General features: G+C 40.3%; 3 protein-coding genes across 3 annotated transcripts; 1 reads left to right on the top strand and 2 right to left on the bottom strand.

Moving 5' to 3' along the window:
- Window positions 1–1,200: 1,200 nt before the first annotated feature.
- Window positions 1,201–18,691, bottom strand: LOC147763295 (uncharacterized). The gene is made up of 4 exons (XM_087007081.1): window positions 18,585–18,691; window positions 18,005–18,201; window positions 2,178–2,264; window positions 1,201–1,852 (listed from the first exon to the last, which is right to left on the bottom strand). The coding sequence occupies exons 1-4, from the start codon at window positions 18,689–18,691 to the stop codon at window positions 1,215–1,217; spliced, it is 1,029 nt and encodes a 342-aa protein (XP_086863207.1). The 3' UTR covers window positions 1,201–1,214.
- Window positions 5,726–16,453, top strand: LOC106167072 (uncharacterized). The gene is made up of 2 exons (XM_087006462.1): window positions 5,726–5,820; window positions 12,277–16,453. Exon 2 carries the CDS (start codon window positions 12,290–12,292, stop codon window positions 16,421–16,423), a length of 4,134 nt encoding a protein of 1,377 aa, XP_086862588.1. The 5' UTR covers window positions 5,726–5,820; window positions 12,277–12,289; the 3' UTR covers window positions 16,424–16,453.
- A 1,655-nt stretch (window positions 18,692–20,346) lies between the features above and the next one.
- On the bottom strand, window positions 20,347–23,376 carry LOC147763296 (SAYSvFN domain-containing protein 1-like). Its single transcript, XM_087006787.1, has 2 exons — window positions 23,181–23,376; window positions 20,347–22,832 (listed from the first exon to the last, which is right to left on the bottom strand). Exons 1-2 carry the CDS (start codon window positions 23,292–23,294, stop codon window positions 22,422–22,424), a joined length of 525 nt encoding a protein of 174 aa, XP_086862913.1. The 5' UTR covers window positions 23,295–23,376; the 3' UTR covers window positions 20,347–22,421.
- Window positions 23,377–23,629: the final 253 nt, after the last annotated feature.

Below are 23,629 nucleotides of genomic sequence, written 5' to 3' on the forward strand. Positions count from 1 at the left end.
GTTACACTCTTACTAAAATGATGGAAAATTAGAGATAAGAGGCTTCGATTTCTAATTAAAAAACGCAAAAAAAGGACTAGCTGAGTCATAGTTCTAAACGGTACAAAATGGCGCCATTTTCCCTACAAAACACCATTATTTTCGGGAACTTTGGGCGTGGCCAGAACCTGACGCCAAGGGGGTGAGAGTTGTCATCGCAATCCGAAGCCTGTCAAGTCCTTAAAAAAACGGACCCCTCCCCCTTCAAAAAATTCTGGATCCACCTCTGAAGATTAAGAAAAGATACTCACGTCGTGGCACCCTTATATCTCCTCTCCAGAGAGTGCAGAGAGTTATGCAGGTTTACCGCACAGACCGTCAGCTTATGTGAACCAGTTACTAGGTCTTTTTTCGGTCTATGCGCACGGGGGTCGCAGCCAAGAATGCACTTCACGCCCCATAGCCGCCTGTCTCGTCACACGTGACACAATTAGAAAATCGCTATTTTCGAAAATAATATGTGAAGTTTATAGGGTTAAAACAGCAGAATTGATACGGGGAAAATAAGGAGAAATGTGCATTTTCCCCTCTGCAGAGAGTCCACATTGCCCAGATATCTGTATGGTAGCAAACTACCATTACTTTTGACAAATGTTTAGGTGCTAGTCTAAAATAAGGGTTTATTTCATTCTACTTCAAACTACTCCAAATATATTAAATTGTTTGCGCCGATTTCAATAATAAATAAAACAAATCGTTTTTGCCTTTTTTTGTTTCGAGGGTGTTTATTTTAATAATAATAATAATAATCTTTTTTTTTTTTTTACAAATAAAGTTGTACGATATAATTTAAACCAGCGTCTTCAAAAGATAACATTTTCAACATCTTCTCTGAGGGACAGAGTAACAAAATAAACTGTTAGAAAGTACACTGCAGTTTGGAGGCAGAACATGAAAATATAACAGACTAATGAACCAGATGAGTTATATTGGCCCAATAGCACATTGTTCCAATAGCAAAAATCATTAGTTGTGGATGCTGCATACGGACCTCTGTGGGTCCATGGTTCAAGCAGACGGGGGGGGGGGGGGGGGGGGGGGGGGGGGGGACGAACATTTCCATTCTTATGTTCTAATTATACTATTGTTATACTTATAAATATGTTTTAATGTTGTAATTTCATTTTCATTTGGTATGAACACCCACACAATACTATTTTCCTTGATCAGTGTTCCTAAACCAAGGTCATTTCTGGGGAGGTGATGGCAATGACCTTATGGTTGTGTGGGATTGGGACTTCACGGAGCGTGAACATCTTTACACAGTCTATCACCCAGCGAAGAGAATCTTTGTTCTTATCAAAAAATTCACGGCTGACTGGATTCGACCAGTTCAAAAACATGTCTATCTCCGCATCTTTGGGGATCGACCGCTGTGCCTTTTGTAGGAGAAGTTTGGAAATGACGAGAGAGTCCGCAAAAAGGGGCGCCATTCTATACGCCGTCTGTCCGGGTTGGACAATCGTGTACCCAGTGATATCTCCACTCTTTTTGTTGACGGCTACAAAAGATTTTGACGATGGCCGAGCTAAATATTTCTCTAAAAATAATGGTCTTGGAATGGTGTGGATTTCCGCATCATACTTCAGCAATAAATGAAATGGCACATTTGATGCTGTCACGACTTCAGTTTCAACATTTTCTCCCTCTGCAGCCAACCAAGACTCGTCGATTCGCCCCGAAACAAGACCAATTCTGTCGGTGGCGACCTGGAAGCCGTTGTCATGGAGAATCTGCTGTCTGTGCGACACAGAAACTACGCCAAAATTCCGATCTCCAATCCGCTTACTTCTCTCTGCCCACATCTTTTTGACTGGATAAGGTAAAAAATGGAATTGGTTATTTTAAATGTTTAGAATCAACACAGGTTAACATTTGGTAGTTCTACAACATTGGATATTTAAAATATTACAACAAGAACCCACCACCCTTACCAGTGGGACAAAAAATTTAAAAAATAAATAATGGTTGAAAGGAGGCTCGCATTAAGAAGTTAAATGTTACAGTTGTACGTTGTACGTTCTAGATAGGGAAAAACTTATTTTATCCGGAAAATGTTAATATTTGATAAAGAAGTGTGTTGCTCATAAAATGATAGATAAACCTCTAAAAACCTTATAAATAAAATTGTCTTTTACCTATTCCCTTTCGTCTGAGTTCTGGTACAATAGCGGCTAGACCACCGAATGCTTCTTTTTCATTCAAAACATTGACCATCACGGAACCTTTAAAACAAAAAGTACGTTCTGTGAGTAGTAAGAGACGAGGTTTTCAACCTGCATTTTCGGAGGAGGTATATACTTTTAATGTAATTTTTTTAGTGAACCTTGAACTTTTTGAGGAGGAGTGTACTTTCAATGTAATTTCTTAGTGACCCCTGAAGCAGAAAGGAGGCTTTGCAAGCGAATTTTAATGACAATCATTTTAGTGTAAACGAGGGACGAGCAAATTCTAATGATGATTCAATAAAACCTAATAGGAGTTTTTTTTTTAAAGAATAAATATAATTGTATAGCGAGCAAAGAAACGTAAAGGAGGGGTTTGTATGGTTATTTTAGCTATATTTAATTTCAGGAGTTATTGGAAAAAGTTTTTGATTATTTATTTTATTGAAAGGGCAATTTGAAACCCTTTTTTCTAGAAATGCGCAGAAGAATGCGTTTGGTGCGCCCTCACCCATCTCGTGTTTGTGAATATACAGCTGAATGCGTTAAGGCTTGCATGAGCTAGAAACCTCTTGAAAATACAATGCATCTAAGCGGTCTGGGCCAACCATGCAGAAAATTGATTTTGTCATTTCTGATGTCTTCTAGCTGACCCGTGATATGCTTACAAAGGAAAGTTCTAGAATATTTTTGGGAATCATTGCAATAATTAAGACACAGAGGGAGTTTTAGAATATACTGGAACTTTGAAAAGTTTTTTTTAATATAAAAATCATAGACACCTAGGTTTCTGCACCTCACATACCGGCAATATATCAAAAGTATTATTGTATGCGCAGTGAACCCATGCGGTCTGCGCCAGCCATGCGGTAAATTGATTTTGCTATCACTGATGTCTCTGAGCTGACCCGTGTTATACCCACAAAGAAAAGCTCTAGAATATGTTGGGAAACATTGCAATAAGACACACAGAGAGAGTTTTAAATGTACTGGAATTGTGAAAAGTTTTTTTAATATAAAAATCATAGACGCCTAGATATCTGCACTTTACATACCGGTAATATATGAATATCATTGTACGTATGCGCAGTGCACCCAAGCGGTCTGCGCCGGCCATGCAGTAAATTGATTTTGTTATTACTGATGTCTCTGAGCTGACCTGTGATACGTTCGCAAAGAAAAGTTCTGTAATATTTTGGGAAACATTGCATTAAGACACAGAAGGAGTTTTAGAATATACTGGAACTGTGAAAAGTTTTTTAATATAAAAATCATAGACGCCTAGATAACTGCACTTTACATACCGGTAATATATGAATATTATTGCACGTATGCGCAGTGCATCCAAGCGGTCTGCGCCATGCCAGCCATGCAATTAATTGATTTCATATGCTAGTACTGAATACATATGAATAGTATTTGTTATACTATACACGTCCATTAGACCTAAGCGGTCTGTGCCAGCCATGCAATAAATTGATTTCATATACCTGGACTTAGAATATATCGTTCAAAAATTTGAGCTGTAAATTCTGCTCTGCGCTATGCATGTGTCTTTCTCTGCACAATCACTCTTATGAATTCTCATAAAAAATCGTATATATTTCGCATTTTAGAATTGTAAAATCTTATGAATTATGAAAATTGAAATGTTTAGGAATATAAAATTCGAAATACGAATTCATACAAAAAGTGAATTTTGGTATTTTGCATTTTTACAAAACGCGAATTTTGAATTGCACAATTTATTATTTCTTACGAATCTTATTTATTTTTCAAACGAAGTACTGTACCTCACAAAGCTTTTGATCACTACCGTGACCTTAGCCATTCGTCATCTCATATAAATCATTTTACTATGACCTATAAGTTTAATTTAGTTGTAGTAGAATAGAAAATAAAATCAAAGCAGAAGTAAAATTCATTACAGAAAATATAATAATAAATAAAATGTTGGTAATTGATATTTATATGAATAAAGAATGCGGAGACCTTTGTAGAGTAGACTGACACGAAGAACGAAAATGTACTGTGCTTTCTACTTCGCGTAGCAACTAAAGTGGAAGATCATTACACGCTTCTATACACCACAATGGTGACACTTTGAATGGCACTGGTTGTATTTGTTCGCTGACCAGCTTTTTGCATTATTCGAGTAAAACGGGGCATGCCTGGACAACGCTCACAATTCAAACAAAAATTGTATTTACCTAGGGGAAATGATATCCTTTAACACGACTGTCAGTGTGCAGAATATTTACTGAACGAGATAGACTTGGGATCAGCGAGACCTCGTTTGTTGTAAAGTCTCCTTATATTTTAGCGACTATAAACACTGTCAGCAACAGTAGACATGAATAGATGTGGTTCTGCTCGACGTGTAACTTTGGAATATAATGCAGTTTAGTTTGTTGCCTGACAGGTGAAGTCAACCACGATGACCAGCGCAGTCACAATGCGCTTAGTGAGAACCAAACACAGTGAGACTTAATGCCTCAACGGCGTCGAACGCAGTAACATCACATTGCAACTGGATGCAGTCTACGCTCGTCTAAAAAGGCCATTCGTATTTAAACACACATATTATAAAATATTTTGTTGAGTCACGAATCTGGAATATTCCTATTATCTTCCGAATTTCAATAGAACATTCCATAACATGATACTCAGAAAAGAGTTGAGACACAGATCTGAGACATCTCTATTATCTTTTTAGCCGGGTTTAACTGGTTTTTGGTTATTGTATAAAAGCTCCTTAATCAGAATTTCGATAGACACGTTTTATTACACAATTAAAAACAGTCCATAACATAATACTAAGAAAAAGATATCTGGAATATTCCTTTTATCTTCCGAATTCAGGGGCGGATCCAGAGATATTTTCTGACAGTCTTCCAAATTATCTTTGTTGATCCATCCTCATTTTTGACCGTCTTCCGACAGAAAATGTTAGATACCCGTCCATATAAAATCTTGAAAAGACTTGAAATTCTGACCGTCTTCCGGAAGACCCAGAAGACGGCCTAAATCCGCCCCTGGAATTTCAATAGAAAATTCCGTAACACAATACTAAGAAAAGAGATCTGGAATATTCCTTTTATCTTCCGAATTTCAATAGGAAATTCCATAACATGATACTAAGAAAAGAGATCTGGAATATTCCTATTATCTTCCGAATTTCAATAGAACATAATACTAAGAAAAGAGATCTGGAATATTCCTATTATCTTCCGAATTTCAATAGGAAATTCCATAACATAATACTAAGAAAAGAGATCTGGAATATTCCTATTATCTTCCGAATTTCAATAGAACATAATACTAAGAAAAGAGATCTGGAATATTCCTATTATCTTCCGAATTTCAATAGAAAATTCCGTAACATAATACTAAGAAAAGAGATCTGGAATATTCCTATTATCTTCCGAATTTCAATAGAAAATTCCATTAAAAATGCTGACTCATTGTATTACGCTGCGTATAAATATCCCGTGATTCAAAGGACACAGGCAGGCAACGCGGATCACTCAGAATTACGGCAGAGCTGTCTTTCCGATAGCGTCGCACACTTAGAAGAGGTCGAAACCGAGAGCGACGTCCACCACTTACAAAGCAGGTAAGTAGTTGTTTTAAAAAAAATCACGTGATAAAAAAAATTGTGGGGTATATTAAGTTTCACTCTTGTAGAGACATTCAGTTGAGAAACATGGATTTGAGCATGAAACTTCCAATAAGTTTGGTCATCAACGGACCTAGCGGAGCCGGCAAGACTACTTTTCTTCAAAATTTCTTAAGATACTCAGATTTAATGACAGACCATGCTTTTGATAATATTATTTTCGCTTACGCTGTGTGGCAAGAGGCTTACGATCAAATTGAAAAAGAGGTCCCAAAACATATAACTTTTATAGAGGGAATACCTAGTGACGAACAATTAGAAGAAATATATGACGCGAAAAAGTATTCGCTTCTTATTTTAGACGACTTATTTAGCGAAAGTTTCGAGAACCCTAAGATTAAACACATTTTCATACGAAATTCTCATCATAACAACGTGTCGATAATTCTTATTACCCATTCGTTATTTCCCAAAGAAAAGCATGCCAGGACAATATCGCTTAACATGCAATATTTAGTACTTATGAAATCTCCTCGCGACCAATCGCAGATCAGGGCGTTGTCTCATCAGGTCTCTTTACAAAATTCAAAAAAGTTCATAGATATTTACAAAGACGCCACGTCCAAGCCCTACAGCTACCTTTTTATAGATTTCCGTCAAACAACCCCCGAAGAAGTGCGACTAAGAACAAATATTTTTCCCGGAGAAACGCATTACGTCTACCTGCCCGTATAAAAAGAAGGTGATTTCGTGTCGCTGCGTCACTTTACAATGAAGTCCGAATCCACAAACACGTTCATGCCACATCTTAATTTTCTATCCATAGCCGACAGAAGATTGACAAAAAGCGTGATCGAGAATTCGCCAAATACCCTCATTCGAAACCTGTGCAATTTAGCTAGTAATCTTTTGCGCAACACTGAGTACAGATTGACTGCACAAGAGAGAAATAAGTTAAGTCATCTCAAAAGTCTCGTGCTTAAACTAGTGGAGAAACAGAGATCGCTGAAAATCAAGAAGAAAATATTAGCGAAAAACCCTTCATTAGTCAAGGCAATTGTGCAACCAGTGTTGAGACATGTCAGCGTTTAAAAAGATGGTTATCATAGATGAAACAGAGTTAAACGCTTTGCGAAGGAAATCAAACGCGGATTATTCACCATTACAGGATGAAGTTTTACGAAAGCAGAATGAACTGAGTTCTGTAATGCAAAGAGAAGACTTACCGTTTGATAAACGCATAAAGTTATACAACGAACTACAAAATGAATATATGCAGGTTGCCCGAAAAAAACAACCTATCTCTGTAACTATAGAAAATACGCCTACGTCTGCCAATGACTCCACTGAGAACGCGGAACCATCAAAGCGTTTTATCGATACGCAAATATTAGAATCAATTCCCGCGCGGATGCGTAACAAGGCGAATAACATGTTGAGACTCATCGCCAAACACCCCACCCTTTTATCTTACGATGATCGAGGGTCGCTGATATACGACGGAGAGACTATACAAAACACTAACATAATTGATTTAATAAGTGAATTGTACGTTTCGAGAAAACGAAAGTTTACTCCCGCCGGATGGTCGATTTTTTTAAAGGGACTAAAACGTATAAATCTTCCTTCTACTCTTATATCCAATACTTTGCGGCGAGAGGAGTTTTTATCTCTACCATCACACACCAGTAAAAATAAAAAGAAACCCCAAACGGGTATGGGGAATAAATTTACGTCGTTTAATATATATTGAAACAAAGACAGCCGTGTATTTTGAAAATTTATTTAATAAATGTGTTGTTACACTGTTTTATTTGAGTTGTGATTTACAATATCTAGGTAACACAATAAAATTTCTATTTACAAAATCGTATACTACATAATCGTTAAAATTGGTATCGTTTGAAAAGTTCGCACTTATCTCTCGCATGGTCTTCCCTCGAAAGCGTTGCGACAGAAAGTAAATTGTGTAGTAACCACAAACAACACTCAAACGATCTTGTTACACTTTACTATTATAAGACCACCCTCTTGTCGAATTGTTGTTCAGGAATCGAGTAAAATTATTGTCGTAGTAGCTGGGGTGACGTCCATAGGAATCAAAAAATTCTGCTGATCCGTCATTTGAAACATAAATGCTGACCCAATGTTCTCCTATTTCGTGATATTTAGCGGTGTTGACTATCAGTCCTGCGGGATATGTACTGATATATTGTGGTAGAGTATCCGATGAGAACACGCCTATGAAATGTTTACACGAAATAGGATCCGATTTCATAATACAGTCAAGTTGACGGTTATTCATGTTCACGGCTCCATATAAACGGAACGTCTATTGTCAATTTTGATCACAGAGTCAAACTCGGCAAACACAACGAGTACGCTGTTATTGATAGGTTTTGTAAACTCCAGAGATACCCCTAGCGACCCCTGGCGCATAGGAGACGAGTAAGGCTGATGCGACTGATCGGGGCTTAAATCGAACCCGAAAATCGTGTTTCCCGCGTTAAAGGCTTCCCTCGATAACGATACATCTCTATCGGCTTCTTCGGGTTCAATTGTCGAAACGAGGTCGTTAAAAGGTCTTATATAATTTAATCCCTCATTCGTATCAAAATCTAAATTGTAGGGTTTGAGCGGAATTTGTTCTCCGGCCACGGTTAAACGCAAAGACCGAAGATTCTGATGTTTAAAGTTGAAGGGATTTAAATCGTACTGTCCCGAAAGGCTAGCGTCCGTCACCATACCCATAAAAATTCTACGCGGTATTTTAGACATGTATATGTTATCCAGAAAAGCACTTCGAACATTATTGGGTATATTGATTATTTTGACTTCTCTTCTCATGATGGGGTAACAAGCCACGTTATTCATCAACATAGTTTCGTGGGCAGCCTTGAGGCGGGACGAAACTTTAACCCTCCTCGCAAAAAGAGAATTGTTCTTTATCAGCATTTTTTCGTCTTTGGAAGTAGTTCCGGACATTAAACAAAAACTATGTTCGCTTCTTCGTAGTTTTATCCTGATGTCTACATTGTTTAATAAAAGTTTCGGCTGTTGAAAAAAATCACATTTTATCTTCCCCATCATTTCACACTTTCGGGAACGTTGAAACAGCGAATATCTTCGTTTTAAGCCTTCATTAGCGGGATCTCCACTGACATCTGTCAAATCGAACAATCCGGGTGTATCCGTATACCAAGCTTCGTTGGTCAACCATGACTTTTTCGCAGAACTCCCGTGAAATAATAAGTTTTCCAAGTACGCACGGTAAGCGTAGGTGTTGTTAGATTCCGTTATGACCGTCCCATTCAATTCAACCTCCACATTCGAAAATAGCGAATGTAACGTATTGTTGACAGGAGCTGTATCCTGTCCGATATCTATGTCACTAAAATCATTTTTTACTACTTGCGTTTCCAAATAAAGAACGATATTATTTGGGTCGATATATTCATCCGCGTTTCCTACGATAAGAAATTCTATTACGGGGGAAGTGTCTGTAACGCTGTTCACCGGTCTCAATTCTTCCACCGATGAATGTTCTATTTGAACTTGAAAAGCATCGCGAATGTTGCTGAACAAATCCAGTTCCGTTCGAACAACGCTTTCCATTGTTACTAAAAATTAGTTTTCGCGGAGATGTGTTTGGTTGTGCGTTTTTTAACGCGTCTGGCCTTTTTTGCTTTTACGTCCTTTTTTATACTCATGCCGTTCATTGTTTTTGTAATAACATCACTGCTTACATAAAGTTTTCTTTTTCGAGTTTTTTCTTTCGCGTGACGTGCAGGCTTTTCACCTATGCGAAGTACTACTGCGTGTCTAGCACCGCCGCCTTTTTGTCTTCCGTGGAATTTATTAATTATTCCTTCGCCTGCTTGGTTCTGATAGTACTTTAAGAGCGCTGTATAGACTGGATCCATCGTTACAGTAAATTTTTGCGTCTAAAATGAAGTGTTACGACGGTCTTTCTTCCTTGGAACTGAACAAATTTCCCCGTGTCGTCGGTTATATGGATTTTTATTGTCGACAGTTCGTTAGAGATTAGAGGTACGTAAATAGGCGAATCAAAACTATGCGTGATTGTTTCACCGAATTCCCCCTTGATCGGAACTATGCGCAGCAAATTTGCCGATGTGTCACCTACTAGTTGTGGTTTTATAATGTCTGTGTAAACATAGAGAGAATCGAAGTCGTCCGTCGTATTCGCCGGTTTAGTAGCTGTAGTAACCGCGGATATATTAACGTTATCGAAACCCAACATATTTCCAATGCTCCCGCTAAAGTGAACGCTTGCTCCCGCTTTCAAATGAACCGTTACCTTTTTCGTAATAATGTTGAATGCAAACCGAATGTTGATTTGGCCTTGAGCAGACATCCCGTTATGAATGGCTGTCAATAGGTCATTCACGTGGGGGTAATACCCATTAGACAACCGAAGCGTTTGAGGTTTTTGACCGTCGAAATAATTCAGAGAACTATTTTCCACATTATTCCACGTTTTACAATAAAGTATTTCCGTCAAAGCTACTTCATATTGTCCGTGCAAATATAACGACGAGGACAGCTTAGTTCTAAACGCTTCGGGTCTGTTGCCTGGAAAAAAGTTGAAACTGCTGTTGGAAGGGAGTGTGATGTGAAAGGACGAGGCCATCGTTCCGACTAATCTTCGGAGGCCACAGCAAATCCTTTTTTATACTGTTTTGACGCGGGATGCGGGGACCCAACTGTTGAATTTGGAAGGCCAACCCTGCCATTTCACGAAATGTTCTTTCGATTTACCCTTCCCTCTCGATTTCAAAATTTTTTCAACCCTATACACGTCATCTTTTTTTACGACGCGAATCATTTCTGGTCCATACATGACACCCTCAATCTCCTCTCCGTCGTAGTCTGCCACCTTGTAGACCGGCGGTGACCTGTTTAAACGTTGCGTTATCGTAAACAACTCCTGCGTCCAACCCTGCTCGTAGCCTTTCGCAAAGGGGGACCTATGTTTGCTCAATCGAACGGTGTCTCCGACGTTAAATTTGAACTTTGGTTTTTCTAGTTTTTTCCCCCCGTAAAGTTTATTCCATACCGCGTCCGAATTTTTTTCTTTTGAGGCCTCCGTCGGTGACATGCCTATACTCCGGTGTTTAGCCGCGTTGTACCCCGTCAGCAGTTGGTCGAGTGCGTGTATGTACGTCAGCGTACTGTTGGCGGTGAAATATTTAAAAAATTTAGATTTTAAAGTCCTGTTCAGCCGTTCCACGATAGAGCTTTTTCGTTCCGACTTTGTTGTAAAAAACGATATTCCCTGTTCCTTGAGGTATGCTTGAAATTTCCTATTAGTAAATTCTGTTCCGGCATCTGACTGAAGGATAGCCGGTTTTCGACCTTCGGATAAAATTTTTTTAAACGCTTCTAAAACACTGTCAGCAGTTTTTGTTTTGATAGCAACAGCCCATGCAAATTTTGAAAATATATCAATCACGGTTAAAAGGTACTTATAACCCTTGTTGTGCTTAGATATTTTACCGAGGTCGGCTAAATCCGCCTGCCATTGCTGATCTGTACGACCAACCAGGACGCGATTGGTGCGAAATCTTTTTCTGACGTTGGCGTGTAGCGTATACGTATCTTGCTTGGCCAAAAACTCCTTAATCTGCTTTAGTCCGATTTTCTTTTTATCTCTTCGCGTCGCTTCATATAATTTCAACGCGCTTCCAAAGCTAGCGGGATTGGAAGGATCGTAATATATTTTCTTCAAGTAATCGTCTGTCTGTCCCTTACTTTTACCCGCTTGTCGTCTCTTCATCTTTTTCAACTTTAAAAGAGTCTGTATGTCCTTTGCATGGGGTTTTTGTCCACTTCGTCAAAGCCTATGTTTAACAGTGTTTTCACTGTACTGGGCGTGTACTTAGGTTTTCTTTCGTCGGCGACAAATAGCTGCACTAATTCGCGTCGCTTTTCGGGCGTCAGCGGAACATTTAGTGGATTCGCAAGTCTCTTCTCGACCGTGTTCATAGTACAGTGCGGACTGTGGCGTTCGTGTTCAACGTCCACTGCATCTCTCAACGGGTCCCAGTCTCTAAGACTGACGCGACAGTTAAAACAAAGCACCGCGTCGTCTGTATTTGATGCGTCTTGGTCCCTGTAAAACCCGCTGATGGCTAAAGGTATAGGGTTGATGAGAAGTTTACCAGGCCAATTGAGAAAACTGAGAATCCTATCTTCTTCTTTACAATAGGGTGTTCGAAAAAACAAGGGCTTGTCTTCTGGTACACAGTCGGTGAATACTTTACTGTCATCCATTCTTTAACTGGCTGATAAAATTGTAACTTTTATTTTAATACTCTTTTCGTTAGCCAATCAAAATAGTGCTCTTTGAATTAACCAATCAAATCGTCTTATTTCAACCAACCATATATAAAACACGTTATTATAGTCTGCATTTAATTTTCATTTCAGATCGACAGCGACCATGGCACAGTACAAATGCGAAGTGTGCGGCGCATCCTTCGACCGCGTCGATAACCTTAAACGACACCGGCTCACCCACACGAAGGAAAAACATGTAGCATGCCCCGAATGCGGGAAGACTTTTGCTCGTCGAGATAACATGAATAGGCATCTACGCCTCCACCCGGGGACCTCGACGAGTTTGAGCGAAGAACCAGAGGCCTCTTCGGCAGTTAAAAGACCCAGGATTCAAAGGGGGTCGGGAGCCGCCGACCGCGTCGTCATGCCCGACAATCTTCTACCCCCGGACGTCGACCCGTCGGTTGCCGAAGCGTACGGAAGCCATTGGAACAGCATACGGACCAGATCCTCGAGGGGTAACAAACTCCAAGACTGGTACAATATTAGATTGACCACCCTTCAACCCGATGCCCTTCGAGACGACCTGGAGCGGATCTTGGAAGATCAACGCACGGCGTTCAAGATCAACGTGTCGTACGGTTTTTTCTTAAGAAACAACGAGACCGGGCAGTTGAGGTACTACCACCCCAGCAGCAACAACCACTGCTTCTTAGAAGCGCCCGCTGTGATCCGCCACCGCCAGGATCTCGACGGTTTCTTCCACAACATTACCGCCAGAGATGTCTTAGAATGTGCTCGACAGGAGAGGCCAAATTCGAAGTGGGTGGTAGACACGGTCACCAACGCCACGTTTTACGTGACGAAGTTAAAGGGTCACCCCATCGGGTGCGGGATCGACCTGCCTTCCTTCGTGCTTAAAAACAAGGGTCTCGTTGCCCTGCAAAAAAACAACCGAGGAAAAACGTACCGCGACAATCTCTGCCTCTTTCGATGCCTCGCCTTGCACAAAGGTTCATCCGTCAGAGGACTGGAAACAACAACGAAGAAACTGTTTGATAAGTACAGGGAAAGCAAAAGAAAATGCAAACACAAAGGTTTCCAAGGCGTGGCGCTCCATCGACTGCACAAGGTGGAAGACCTCTTCGAGGTAAACATCGTCGTGTACGAACTGCAGCAAAACGAAGACGGGGACGTGTTTGCAGAACTCGTTCGTCGATCAACGGGCAAGCACAAGGACACCATGTCGCTGAACGTGCACGAAAATCATTTTTCGTACATCAGCGACGTGGACAAATACTGCCGCTCGTTTTGCTGTTCGAGGTGCAGCAAAATGTTCAAGAGCAAATGGTCCCTTCAGCGCCACGAACGGACCTGCGACGTCCTCGTAGAGCACCGTTTTCCCGGCAAGGCGTACGCTCCCCAGCCCACCGTATTCGACCTCCTCGAAGACGAGGGCATTTTCGTCCCCGAGGAAGACAGATACTATCGATATCGGGCGACTTTCGACATCGAGTGTCTGCTACCCCGTACGGAGGAGCCGCAGCACAGCGAAAAGCTGAGCTTAGAACACGAACATCGTTTCCTCAGCGTCAGCGTGTGCAGCAACGTGCCTGGTCACACGAAGCCAGAATGCATCGTATCCGAGGACAATCCCGCGCTAGCCGTGCAGCAGTTCCTAGAAATATTGCAGAATATAAGCCGCGCGGCTGAAAAACTTCTTACCAACAAGTTTGCCTGGATCTTCGAAAAACTTAACGAAAAAATAGATCAAAACATTCAAAAAACGATACAGGAAAGTGAAGTCATGGAGGAAGATGAAGAAACCTTAACAAACAAACATTACTTATCAAAACTTAGCCGTAGATTTAGTCAATATTTAATGGAATTACCCGTATTAGGTTTCAACAGTGGGCATTACGACCTTAACGCCATGAAAACGCTGTTTTTTCCGTTGTTGTTGGACACCTTGAAATTTGTCGTAAAACGCAACAACAATTTCATGGTGTTAAAATCGGAACGCCTAAAAATCTTAGACATCTGCAACTATTTGGCTCCCGGATGCAGCTATAGTCAGTTTTTAAAAGCTTTCGAGTGTGCCGAGTCCAAGGGGTTCTTCCCTTACGAGTGGATGGACTCTTTGGACAAACTCGAGTGTGCAAGTCTCCCTCCACGCGAAGCGTTTTACTCGAAATTAAAACAAAGTAATATCACTGAGGAGGATTACGCATTGTGTCAACGCGTTTGGCATGAAAACCAGATGCAAACAATGCGCGACTTCCTCGAGTGGTATAACAACAAAGACGTTGAGCCAATGTTAGAAGCAGTGGATAAAATGTTCGCCTTCTACCTTGAGAGGGGTATTGATATGTTTAAAGATGGTATTAGTGTACCAGGTTTGACATTGAAATACCTGTTTCAAAACGTAGGAGACGCATTTTTCACTCTCTTCGACGATAAGCACAGCGATCTTTACTACCTTCTAAAAAACGCTATCGTAGGCGGTCCCAGCATCATCTTTCATCGCTACCACGAGAGGAATAAGACCTTTCTTCGAAAGGCGACATCCGAAGCTCCCAAGCTGTGCAAAAAGATCGTAGGGTACGACGCTAATGCCCTGTACCTGTGGTGTTTGATGCAACCCATGCCCACGGGTACGTTTATACGCAGACGCGAAGAGTCCGAGTATACGCGTGAATATTCTCACCCGCGAGGCCGTGAGGCCACGTTGTGGTTAGACTGGGTCGCTCGTTCGAGCAATATTCTCATTCGACATCAGTTCAACGGTACGGAAAAGCGCGTCGGGTACCGTCAGCTACCGGTGGATGGGTTTTGTCGAGAGACGCAGACCGTGTATCAGTACCACGGGTGTTATTTTCACGGTCATCGGTGCCATTTAAACCGAAACAAAGATGGCACCTACAAAGAAATAAATGACACGAAAAAGGTCACTATGGAATCTTTACGTATAGAAACTGAAATTAATAGCGAGTACATTCGGGAATGCGGCTACGATCTCGTCGAAATGTGGGAGTGTGAGTGGAAAAAACTTCAACGCGAAAGCGAGGAAGTGAAGCATTTCGTGACACAGTACACACTTCCCACAGAGCACAAATATCGGCTCACGTTCGGCGAGATCCTATTCGCGATTCGCAATGATAATCTGTTTGGCTTCGAGTGCGACGTAGAAGTCCCGCCGGAACTTAGACCAAAATTTTCAGAAATGCCACCCATTTTTAAAAACACAACCGTTTCCCGCGACGACATCGGTCCTTTCATGAAACGTTTCGCTGAAGAAAACCGCATCATGAGTGTCCCGAGACGTTCGTTGATCGGGAGTTTTTTCGGCGAAAAAATTGTTTTGGCGACCCCGCTTTTGAAATGGTACCTAAACCACGGTCTTTGCGTGACGCGCATCCACCAGGTAGTCGAGTACACCCCGAAAGCCTGTTTCGAGCATTTCGGAAACTCCGTGAGTGACGCTCGCAGGGAGGGAGACAGGGACAAGACCAAAGCTATCGTCGCCGACACCATGAAGCTTATCGGCAACTCGGGCTACGGGAAAACGGTGACCAACAAAGAAACGCACCGAGATGTGCAATATTGCGGCGAGGCAAAAGCCTCACAAAAAGTTAACAGTCACCGTTTTCGGCGTTTAGATAAAATTTGCGAAAACGCGTACGAGGTCGAGCTTAACAAAAAAATCATCAAATTCGACCTTCCTCTTCAGATAGGCGTGATGGTGTATCAGTACGCCAAGCTACGCATGTTAGAGTTTTACTACGACTTCATGCTGAAATTCATGGATCCGTCCGATTTCCAATATTGCGAAATGGACACGGATTCCGCGTACATCGCCTTCTCGGCGGAAAGCTTAGAAGAATTAGTTAAACCTCACATGAGAGCGCAGTACGAAGCCGAGAAACATCTGTGGTTTCCGCGTACTGACACCCCAGAACACGAAGCCTACGACAAACGCACGCCCGGGTTGTTTAAAGCCGAGTGGGTCGGTGACGGTATCGTTGGTCTCTGTAGTAAGACGTACTACTGTTTCGGGGAAAACACCGACCCGAAATTTAGCTGCAAAGGGGTCAATAGAAATAGTAATAACATAGATAAAAGTAAGTATTTAGATGTACTTTTAAATAAACAAAGCGGTAGTGGCGTCAATAGGGGGATACGTTTATTTAACAATACTATGTATTCGTATCTTCAACACAGAGACGCCTTTAGTTATTTCTATTCTAAACGAAAAGTGCTAGAAGATGGAGTATCTACTGAACCCTTAGATATCTAGTGTCTTTTAAATAAAATATGTATACAAGGATCAGCGGTATTTATTTTTTCTTTTCAATGACCTAATGCGCTTTACATACAAGGTCAGACGCACGGGCACCAAACGCGTTCTTCTGTGGATGTATAAAACTTCTCAAAAAATATTTTCAAGAGGTTTCTAGCTCATGCAAGCCTTAGCGCATTCAGCTGTACATTCACAAACACGAGACGGGTGCGGGCGCACCAAATGCATTCTTCTGCGCATTTCTAGAAAAAAAGGGTTCCAAATTGCCCTTTCAATGAATAAATAATCCAAATTTTTTTTCCGATAACTCCTGAAATTAAATATAGCTAAAAATAACCATACACTCCCCTCCTTTACGCTTCTTTGCTCGCTACACAATTATTTAACAAAAAACCTTCTAGGTTTTATTGAATCGTCTTTAAAATTTGCTCGTCCCTCGTTTACACTAAAATGATTGTCATTAAAATTCGCTTGCAAAGCCCCCTTTCTGCTTCAGGGGTCACTAAGAAATTACATTGAAAGTACACTCCTCCTCAAAAGGTTCAAGGTTCACTAAAAAAATTACATTAAAAGTATATACCTCCTCCGAAAATGCAGGTTGAAAACCTCGTCTCTTACTACTTCTGTGTCTTAAATAATGTGCAGTTACAGCTATATGACTGAATAAAGAAATCAAATATGCCTCATTAGCGCAAGGTACCCAGGTATGGCAGATAAAAGTTATAAAATATTCTTGTTGCCGGATTCGCCGTTAAATCGGATTCAATGACATGATACTCTTTGCTTAATTAAAGGGATAACAACTCTTCGCATGGCATTCAAAATTCCACAACAATACATTGAAACACATACAAAATACAATGAATTCCATTTTACCACCGAAATGGCAGTTAATGCAACTTTTCTCTGTGCTTGCCATCGGACCACGTGGACTTTGGCTACCCTCTGTAATAATCTCTTCATCATCATCATCATTCACAGCCAAAAGTCTTCCACTGTTGGACAGAGGTCTCAGCATGCTTAAGAGATAATTGAAAAACGGACTTACTTTAAATGTCAGAACGGATTCACTAACCATTGGAAAGTATGGGAAAATCGTCTTATTACGTTTATGGCACTTTTCCCACCAAAATGAACAGTTGTTATCCCTTTAAATTTTTCATCTTTTACATCTACTCAAAACAATGTGTCCATTAGCTTTTTTGAAAATTTAAAAATACCTCAAAATGTCAAGCTGAATCAATGCTTTTTACTATAATTATCATAAAAATTGGCCATTTCCCTTTCAAAATGTAGGGGAGAGTCGTAAGGAATAGCATTTCAAGGCAAGTGCATCGAATTACGCTCGGATCGACATGTTCGTTCATGTCAGTCACGTGATTAACGAAAATAGACGAAGTGCTCTAAAGAAAAGTGACCACAATGTCTGAAACTAAAGAAGCAACACTAAGGATATATGCACAGGAACTCTAAAACATCAGAGCATTTTTCCTGGCTATCAACGAAGGAAAGGTCACTTAAAACCCACCCCAACCCTTGCACGGAAAGAGTAAATTGTAACAAAAAAAAGGGATTTACCAACAACTTTTCCATCCAATTCTGCCACCAGGAAATTGTCTCCGGCAATGTCCACAAAGGTTTCTATGGTCTCCGGGATGTAGTTCCATGACTCGGCGTTGTAGATGTCTCTTAGACTTAATACATCTTTCTTCTGTGCATATCGAATTTTAACACGGGAAGATGCGTCTCCTGCACCTGACGAACAAGCTCTTAGTCTGCAAGTGCAACATGTATACATTCATGCATGTGAATGGGTCCCGCACAGATTTACCTCAGTTATTCAAATCATTGGTTACAATATTCATGAGAAATATCACTTAAAGAGAAAAAATGCCATCGAAACTAAAATCTTTTCGAGTCGATATAGTATACTTAATAAAGTTGATAGACAAATTACATCACAATAAAAGGTAGATACTGTAGACAGAAAACACCACAAAATATTGGTTTCGATCCAAGTCCATGTATTTAATATGTCTTATTTTATCCTACCGCCAAAAATATCCATCGAATTAAATACGGGCCACAAAGATTGTCTTCATGTACACAGTAGAGAAAATCAAAGAATAAAACTGCCCACACTATTGAGGTTACTTACGCTATGAATTTCTCTCCCGTGACGTAAGCGCCCCGATCAAAAAACACGCGGGGGTAACCCAAGGACGCAGATTTTGTGGCCCATTGTCGCAGCATGTTATACGCCATATTTATAACTGGAAAGGAGAAACACACATGATGTGCATAGTAAATTATTTTATTGCTATCCAAGAGGTGATATATTCGAGTATTTTTATAAGATTAAGTCATGGCATTTACCTGTTAAAATTATCAAAAACGGTTAAACTCTTACTTTAAAAATGATGAACAATAAGAGATGAAAACGTTATTTCAAAGTTCACTGTGATAATTGTCACAAAGCCTTTGGTATAGGGCGTCAAAAAAGACCAATTTTTAAACAGTTTTTATAGATGAAATTTTATGTAAAAGATTCATTTTAAATATGAAATAAATCAAATTAAATCAAAAATAGAAGATGGGCTATTCTGTTGGAATAGTCTATCAATTAAGCAAGAGCTTTTCTGATTTGTCCACAGAAGTGATTTATGTAATTAACGCGTGGGTAAGATCTTTCACTTAATTAGAACCTTGAAACTTCAACGTAAATAAATTGCGGTAGGCAGGGGAAGGCGACCATCTATCTCCAATTTTTCAAGCCAAGTTGGAGTTAAGATACCCCAACAAGGATTACTTTGACCGAAATACAGATTGCTGTGGCCGTTAACATATAGTATGATCAGTGATTTGGGGGGGGGGGGGTGTAAGGGGGTTCCTGATCCCCTCCCTTCGATTTCTGATTAAAAAACGCGCCAAAAAACATCTAGCTGAATAATAGTTCTAAACCGTTCCAAATGGCGCCATTGTCCCTCCAAAACACCAATTTGTTGGGACCTTTGGGCGTGAACATGACGCCAAGGGGGTGAAGCTTGGCCTTGCAATCCGAAGTCTGTCAATCCCTAAAAACGGACTCCCCTTCCCTTCCCCCTTCAAAAAATCTGGATCCACCCCTGATGATTAAGAAAAGATACTCACGACGTGGCACCCTTTTATCTCTTCTTCAGAAAGTGCTGCAGGTTAACCGCACAGGCCGTCAGCTTGAGAACTCATTTCTCATTTTTTACGGCCGGATTGCACGGGGCACGGGGTCTCGCGGGGTTTCGGATAGGAATGCACTTCACGAATTACCCCCCACATTGGACTGTCTCGTCTTACGTAAAACAATAAGTAAAATCGCTATTTTTTCGAAAGTATTATTTGCAGTTTGTATGGTTTAAACAGAAGAATTGATAAGGGAAAAATAAAGGAGAAAGGTCCAATTCCCCTCAGCAGAGAGTCCGCATTGCCCAGATATCTGTATATAGCTAACTACCATTACTTTTGATAAATGTTTTGGTGCTGGTCTGTAGTAAGGATTTATTTCATTCTACAAGAGAATTTACTAGTAACCGCTTCAAAATATCCTTAATATATTCAATTGTTTGTGCCGATTCCCAACTGCATTGCATGCTATTTCAGTAGGGGGGGGGGGGGGGGGGGGATTCGAAAAAACCATTTTTGCCGGGAAAAGGTCCTCTCTAAGTAAAATTCTATCTAGGAATATATATTTTTCAAAGTAAAATGTCCGTTGTAAAGTAGTGGTTTTGCCAACTCATCTCTTCTCCCATCATTACTTACTATGTTTGAATTTCGAGTGCTTCAATAAAGAGAATATCAGGATATATGATTTTGCAGTTTCGGAACTGTTTCAATATTGACATGTGGCAAATTTGGATAGCATATCCCACTGTAAGTCTTATAACAGGTTAGCAGATGCATATGAGTTTATTTTACTTTCAATAACATCTTAAATATCCAAAAGATAACCCAAGAATACATTTGTTCATGCAATATAAGAAAAGCAGTAAGTCAGATTATGTTTTCAATTGAATTATTCAGATTTTTACTTGAAAATTTGAGCAGAAAGTTGTCCCATTACATTAAAAACCTATAATAATGCACCAAACCTGCCATTTCATGTATATACTAGTTAACGTAAGTTTCATGTGATTGGTTGCAGTGTCAAGACACTGACTACTCAGAACACAGCTATAACAAAGTACAGCTACACACACTCTAGTATTTAAAAAAAAGTATTCATATGTTAATTAAAAAGTTTTTGTTTATGACAGATCTACGTATTTGATTTAGCTGTTGAGGGTTTGGTCTGTTCACTTTGACATACTTGGTCAGAACTAAATTACCTGTTCAGGTGAAAGTAAACAGGTAATTACCTCAGTCTTGTGACCTAGTCTGTCAGGAAACTGAGACCCAATGAAATATGTGTATATATTATAAATATAGCACTGTCTTTAAAGTCAAAGCTGTTACTTGCCTATAAAATGAGATTATCCACACTGATATTTAACTATGAAAAAAGCTTTTAGATATAAAGCTATCCTTGACCCTTGCTTGTTGGGAAAGACATAATAGAAAAAGGTACAGTACTGAGCATATTGCTATGTCAAGTAAACTGTGTATGTGGGGCTAAGACTGGGTTCCCATACACAGATTGATCCATCTGGATCGATCTAACTCCCTGGGGAGTCTCACTAAATTGTTTTCAACTAACTGGCTTAAATGTCCATCATCCTTACCAAATCGGCTAGGGGGTAAAGTGAATTACCCCCTAACAGCTTTACTACGCATGACAGACATTCAAGCTGGCCAAGTTGACAGCAATTTAGTGAGACTCCCCAGGGAGATAGATCGATCTAAATATCTGTGGTAATGGCTCATCGAGTTGAGCCATGGATCTACAAAGTCACGAACAAAATATGGCAGACGTACATGAAAGAAAAACCACCTAATCTTTTAATAGTCTTTCCGCCTCTCACACGCCTCCCTACGCGCCGTCCCTGTGGGGGTACAGTCATTAAATCTCTGCTCCATTGGGATGACAAATGGTAGGCGTGTGAGAGGCGGGGAGACTATTAAAAGATTAAGCGGTTTTCCTTTCATGTATGTCCGCCATATTTAGTTCGTGACTTTGTAGATCCATGGCTCAACTTGATGTGAATGCGGTCTAAGACCAGTGAACTTAAAGATCAAATATGGCTGACCCACTGAAAAGCTTGCTGCTAATTCCCAGCTAGACTTCGAATAGTTTCCCCATGGGAAAAACGCAACAAGCACATAAGTTGATCAGCCATATTTGATCTGCGGATCTGTAAGTCCACTGTTTTGAGTGTGTGTTTTCTGGTTTTTCTCTCCAGCAGGGTCTATATTTGATATTTTGTTTTCAAAGGGGGTGGGTGGGAGTGGGAGAATGTGGGTGTTTCTCCCTGAATCCACCAATGATAAGATTCATCATATGACCAAAAGGCAATAAAACAAAGAGCACATTCATAACAGGCTAATCTGCGGACTAACAGATCTGTTGATCAAATATGGCAGACTCACTTGAAAGCAGGGCCATGAAATACATAAGTCTCCTGCTCCAGATTTGCCATACTCCTCAATTAAACCAATTAAATCTTGGCTCCCAGGTTTAATTGCTAGTGCAGGGATGGCACGTGTGAAGACAGGGAGACCATCAGGGTATTGGGCAGTTTGCTTTTCAGTGAGGTCCGACACCATATTTAGTCTGCAGATCTGTTAGTCAGCAAATCATCTGTCCTGAATGAGCTCAAAGTCTGTCAATATACAGACAGGTTAAACACACCCTTGCACCATTTCTCAAAGAGACCTGCCACCGCAAATATCTACATTGTAAGATAATAACCCCTCCAAAGACCTTAAATTATTACGAAAGCTTAAAAATAATAATAATAATACAAGTACATGTAAATAACATATCACTTAATAAATATGCAATCAAGAAAAATTTCACTAATTTTCCTTATCTAACAGACCCTGCTCCATATCTTAATTCTTTCTCAAACTGTTCAGCAGTGAAAGTCCCATCCAGTCTTTCACAGTGTGGATTAAATACAGAATACGCACTGGGCGCTCCATCTTTTTTCACTCGACTTCCTGTGTTAGCATAAACCACATAAAACATAGAGAGCACAAAATAAACAGCACCAAACTGGAGCTCAATGAAGAGTCCCCAGAGAATAAACCATAGACAGATTTTCAAGTAGTTTGGTTTCAAGATTTCTGGAATGTAATTGCGTATCCAGGGAGGTTCTTCCAGATCAGCTGGACGAAAGGTGTGATTTCCATCATTATCTGTTCCTTCTTGGTCCTCATGTGCTTCACTGTGATATTTATCATGGTTATTTACTGGTCTGTTTTGCTCTGGTTTAATCTGAAGATTTGAAAGAAGACATCAAAGAACAATGGATTGTAGCTTTTCAGTAGAACAGAGAAATGTAGAAAACGACTGTACAGTAAATCAGTTATTTCAATCACAGTCTCCACCTCACTCCACAGCACTACATATTCTAAACTATTGCAAAAGGAATAAAGCTGCAAGTAGGTCAAAGCAATTTTGATTCATTGGATGGAATATAACTTGGGCCAAGTTTTTACCTCAGTTTTTGGCCTTACAACCTGCTATGTAAGGAAAATAAGACCGAAAACTGATCGACACAAGCATGATTAATATGAAACCCACTGACTGCCACCATCACCAGCTTGAGAAAGGTGAACTTACGGTCGTCTTTATAGAGTTTCCACTCCCAAATAATCTATGAATCAGGGGAGTTTTGTTTTCTTTTGATTTTTTAGCTCGATACTCAGCTAACTTTTCCTGCACGGATTTGTCCATTGCAGTGAGAGGACGCAAGATGTGATCATAACCATAACATCCGCTGCAGTGGCAGGTTGAGCAATGTCTACATCACAACGACGTACATGGCTCAGGAGGTCCAGTCTTCAACCAGACGAAGCCATCATCAATTCGCACAGAAAAATATATCCACATTTTCATTGTAATTAAAACTGCAATTATTTTTAGAGAGTGCCGAAATATAGCACCGGGGAGCGACGTATTTAGGAGAGGGAGGGTTTTGACGACGGAAATTATGTATTCTCGGCACAAGAGGTGAGCATACTGTAATAAGGAGTTGGGACATGAAGGGTTTCGACTCACGACAACGCCAG

The sequence above is a fragment of the Lingula anatina genome, chromosome 2, assembly GCF_051362555.1.
Source record: "Lingula anatina isolate TDL-2025a chromosome 2, LinAna3.0, whole genome shotgun sequence".
Lineage (NCBI taxonomy): Eukaryota > Metazoa > Brachiopoda > Lingulata > Lingulida > Lingulidae > Lingula > Lingula anatina.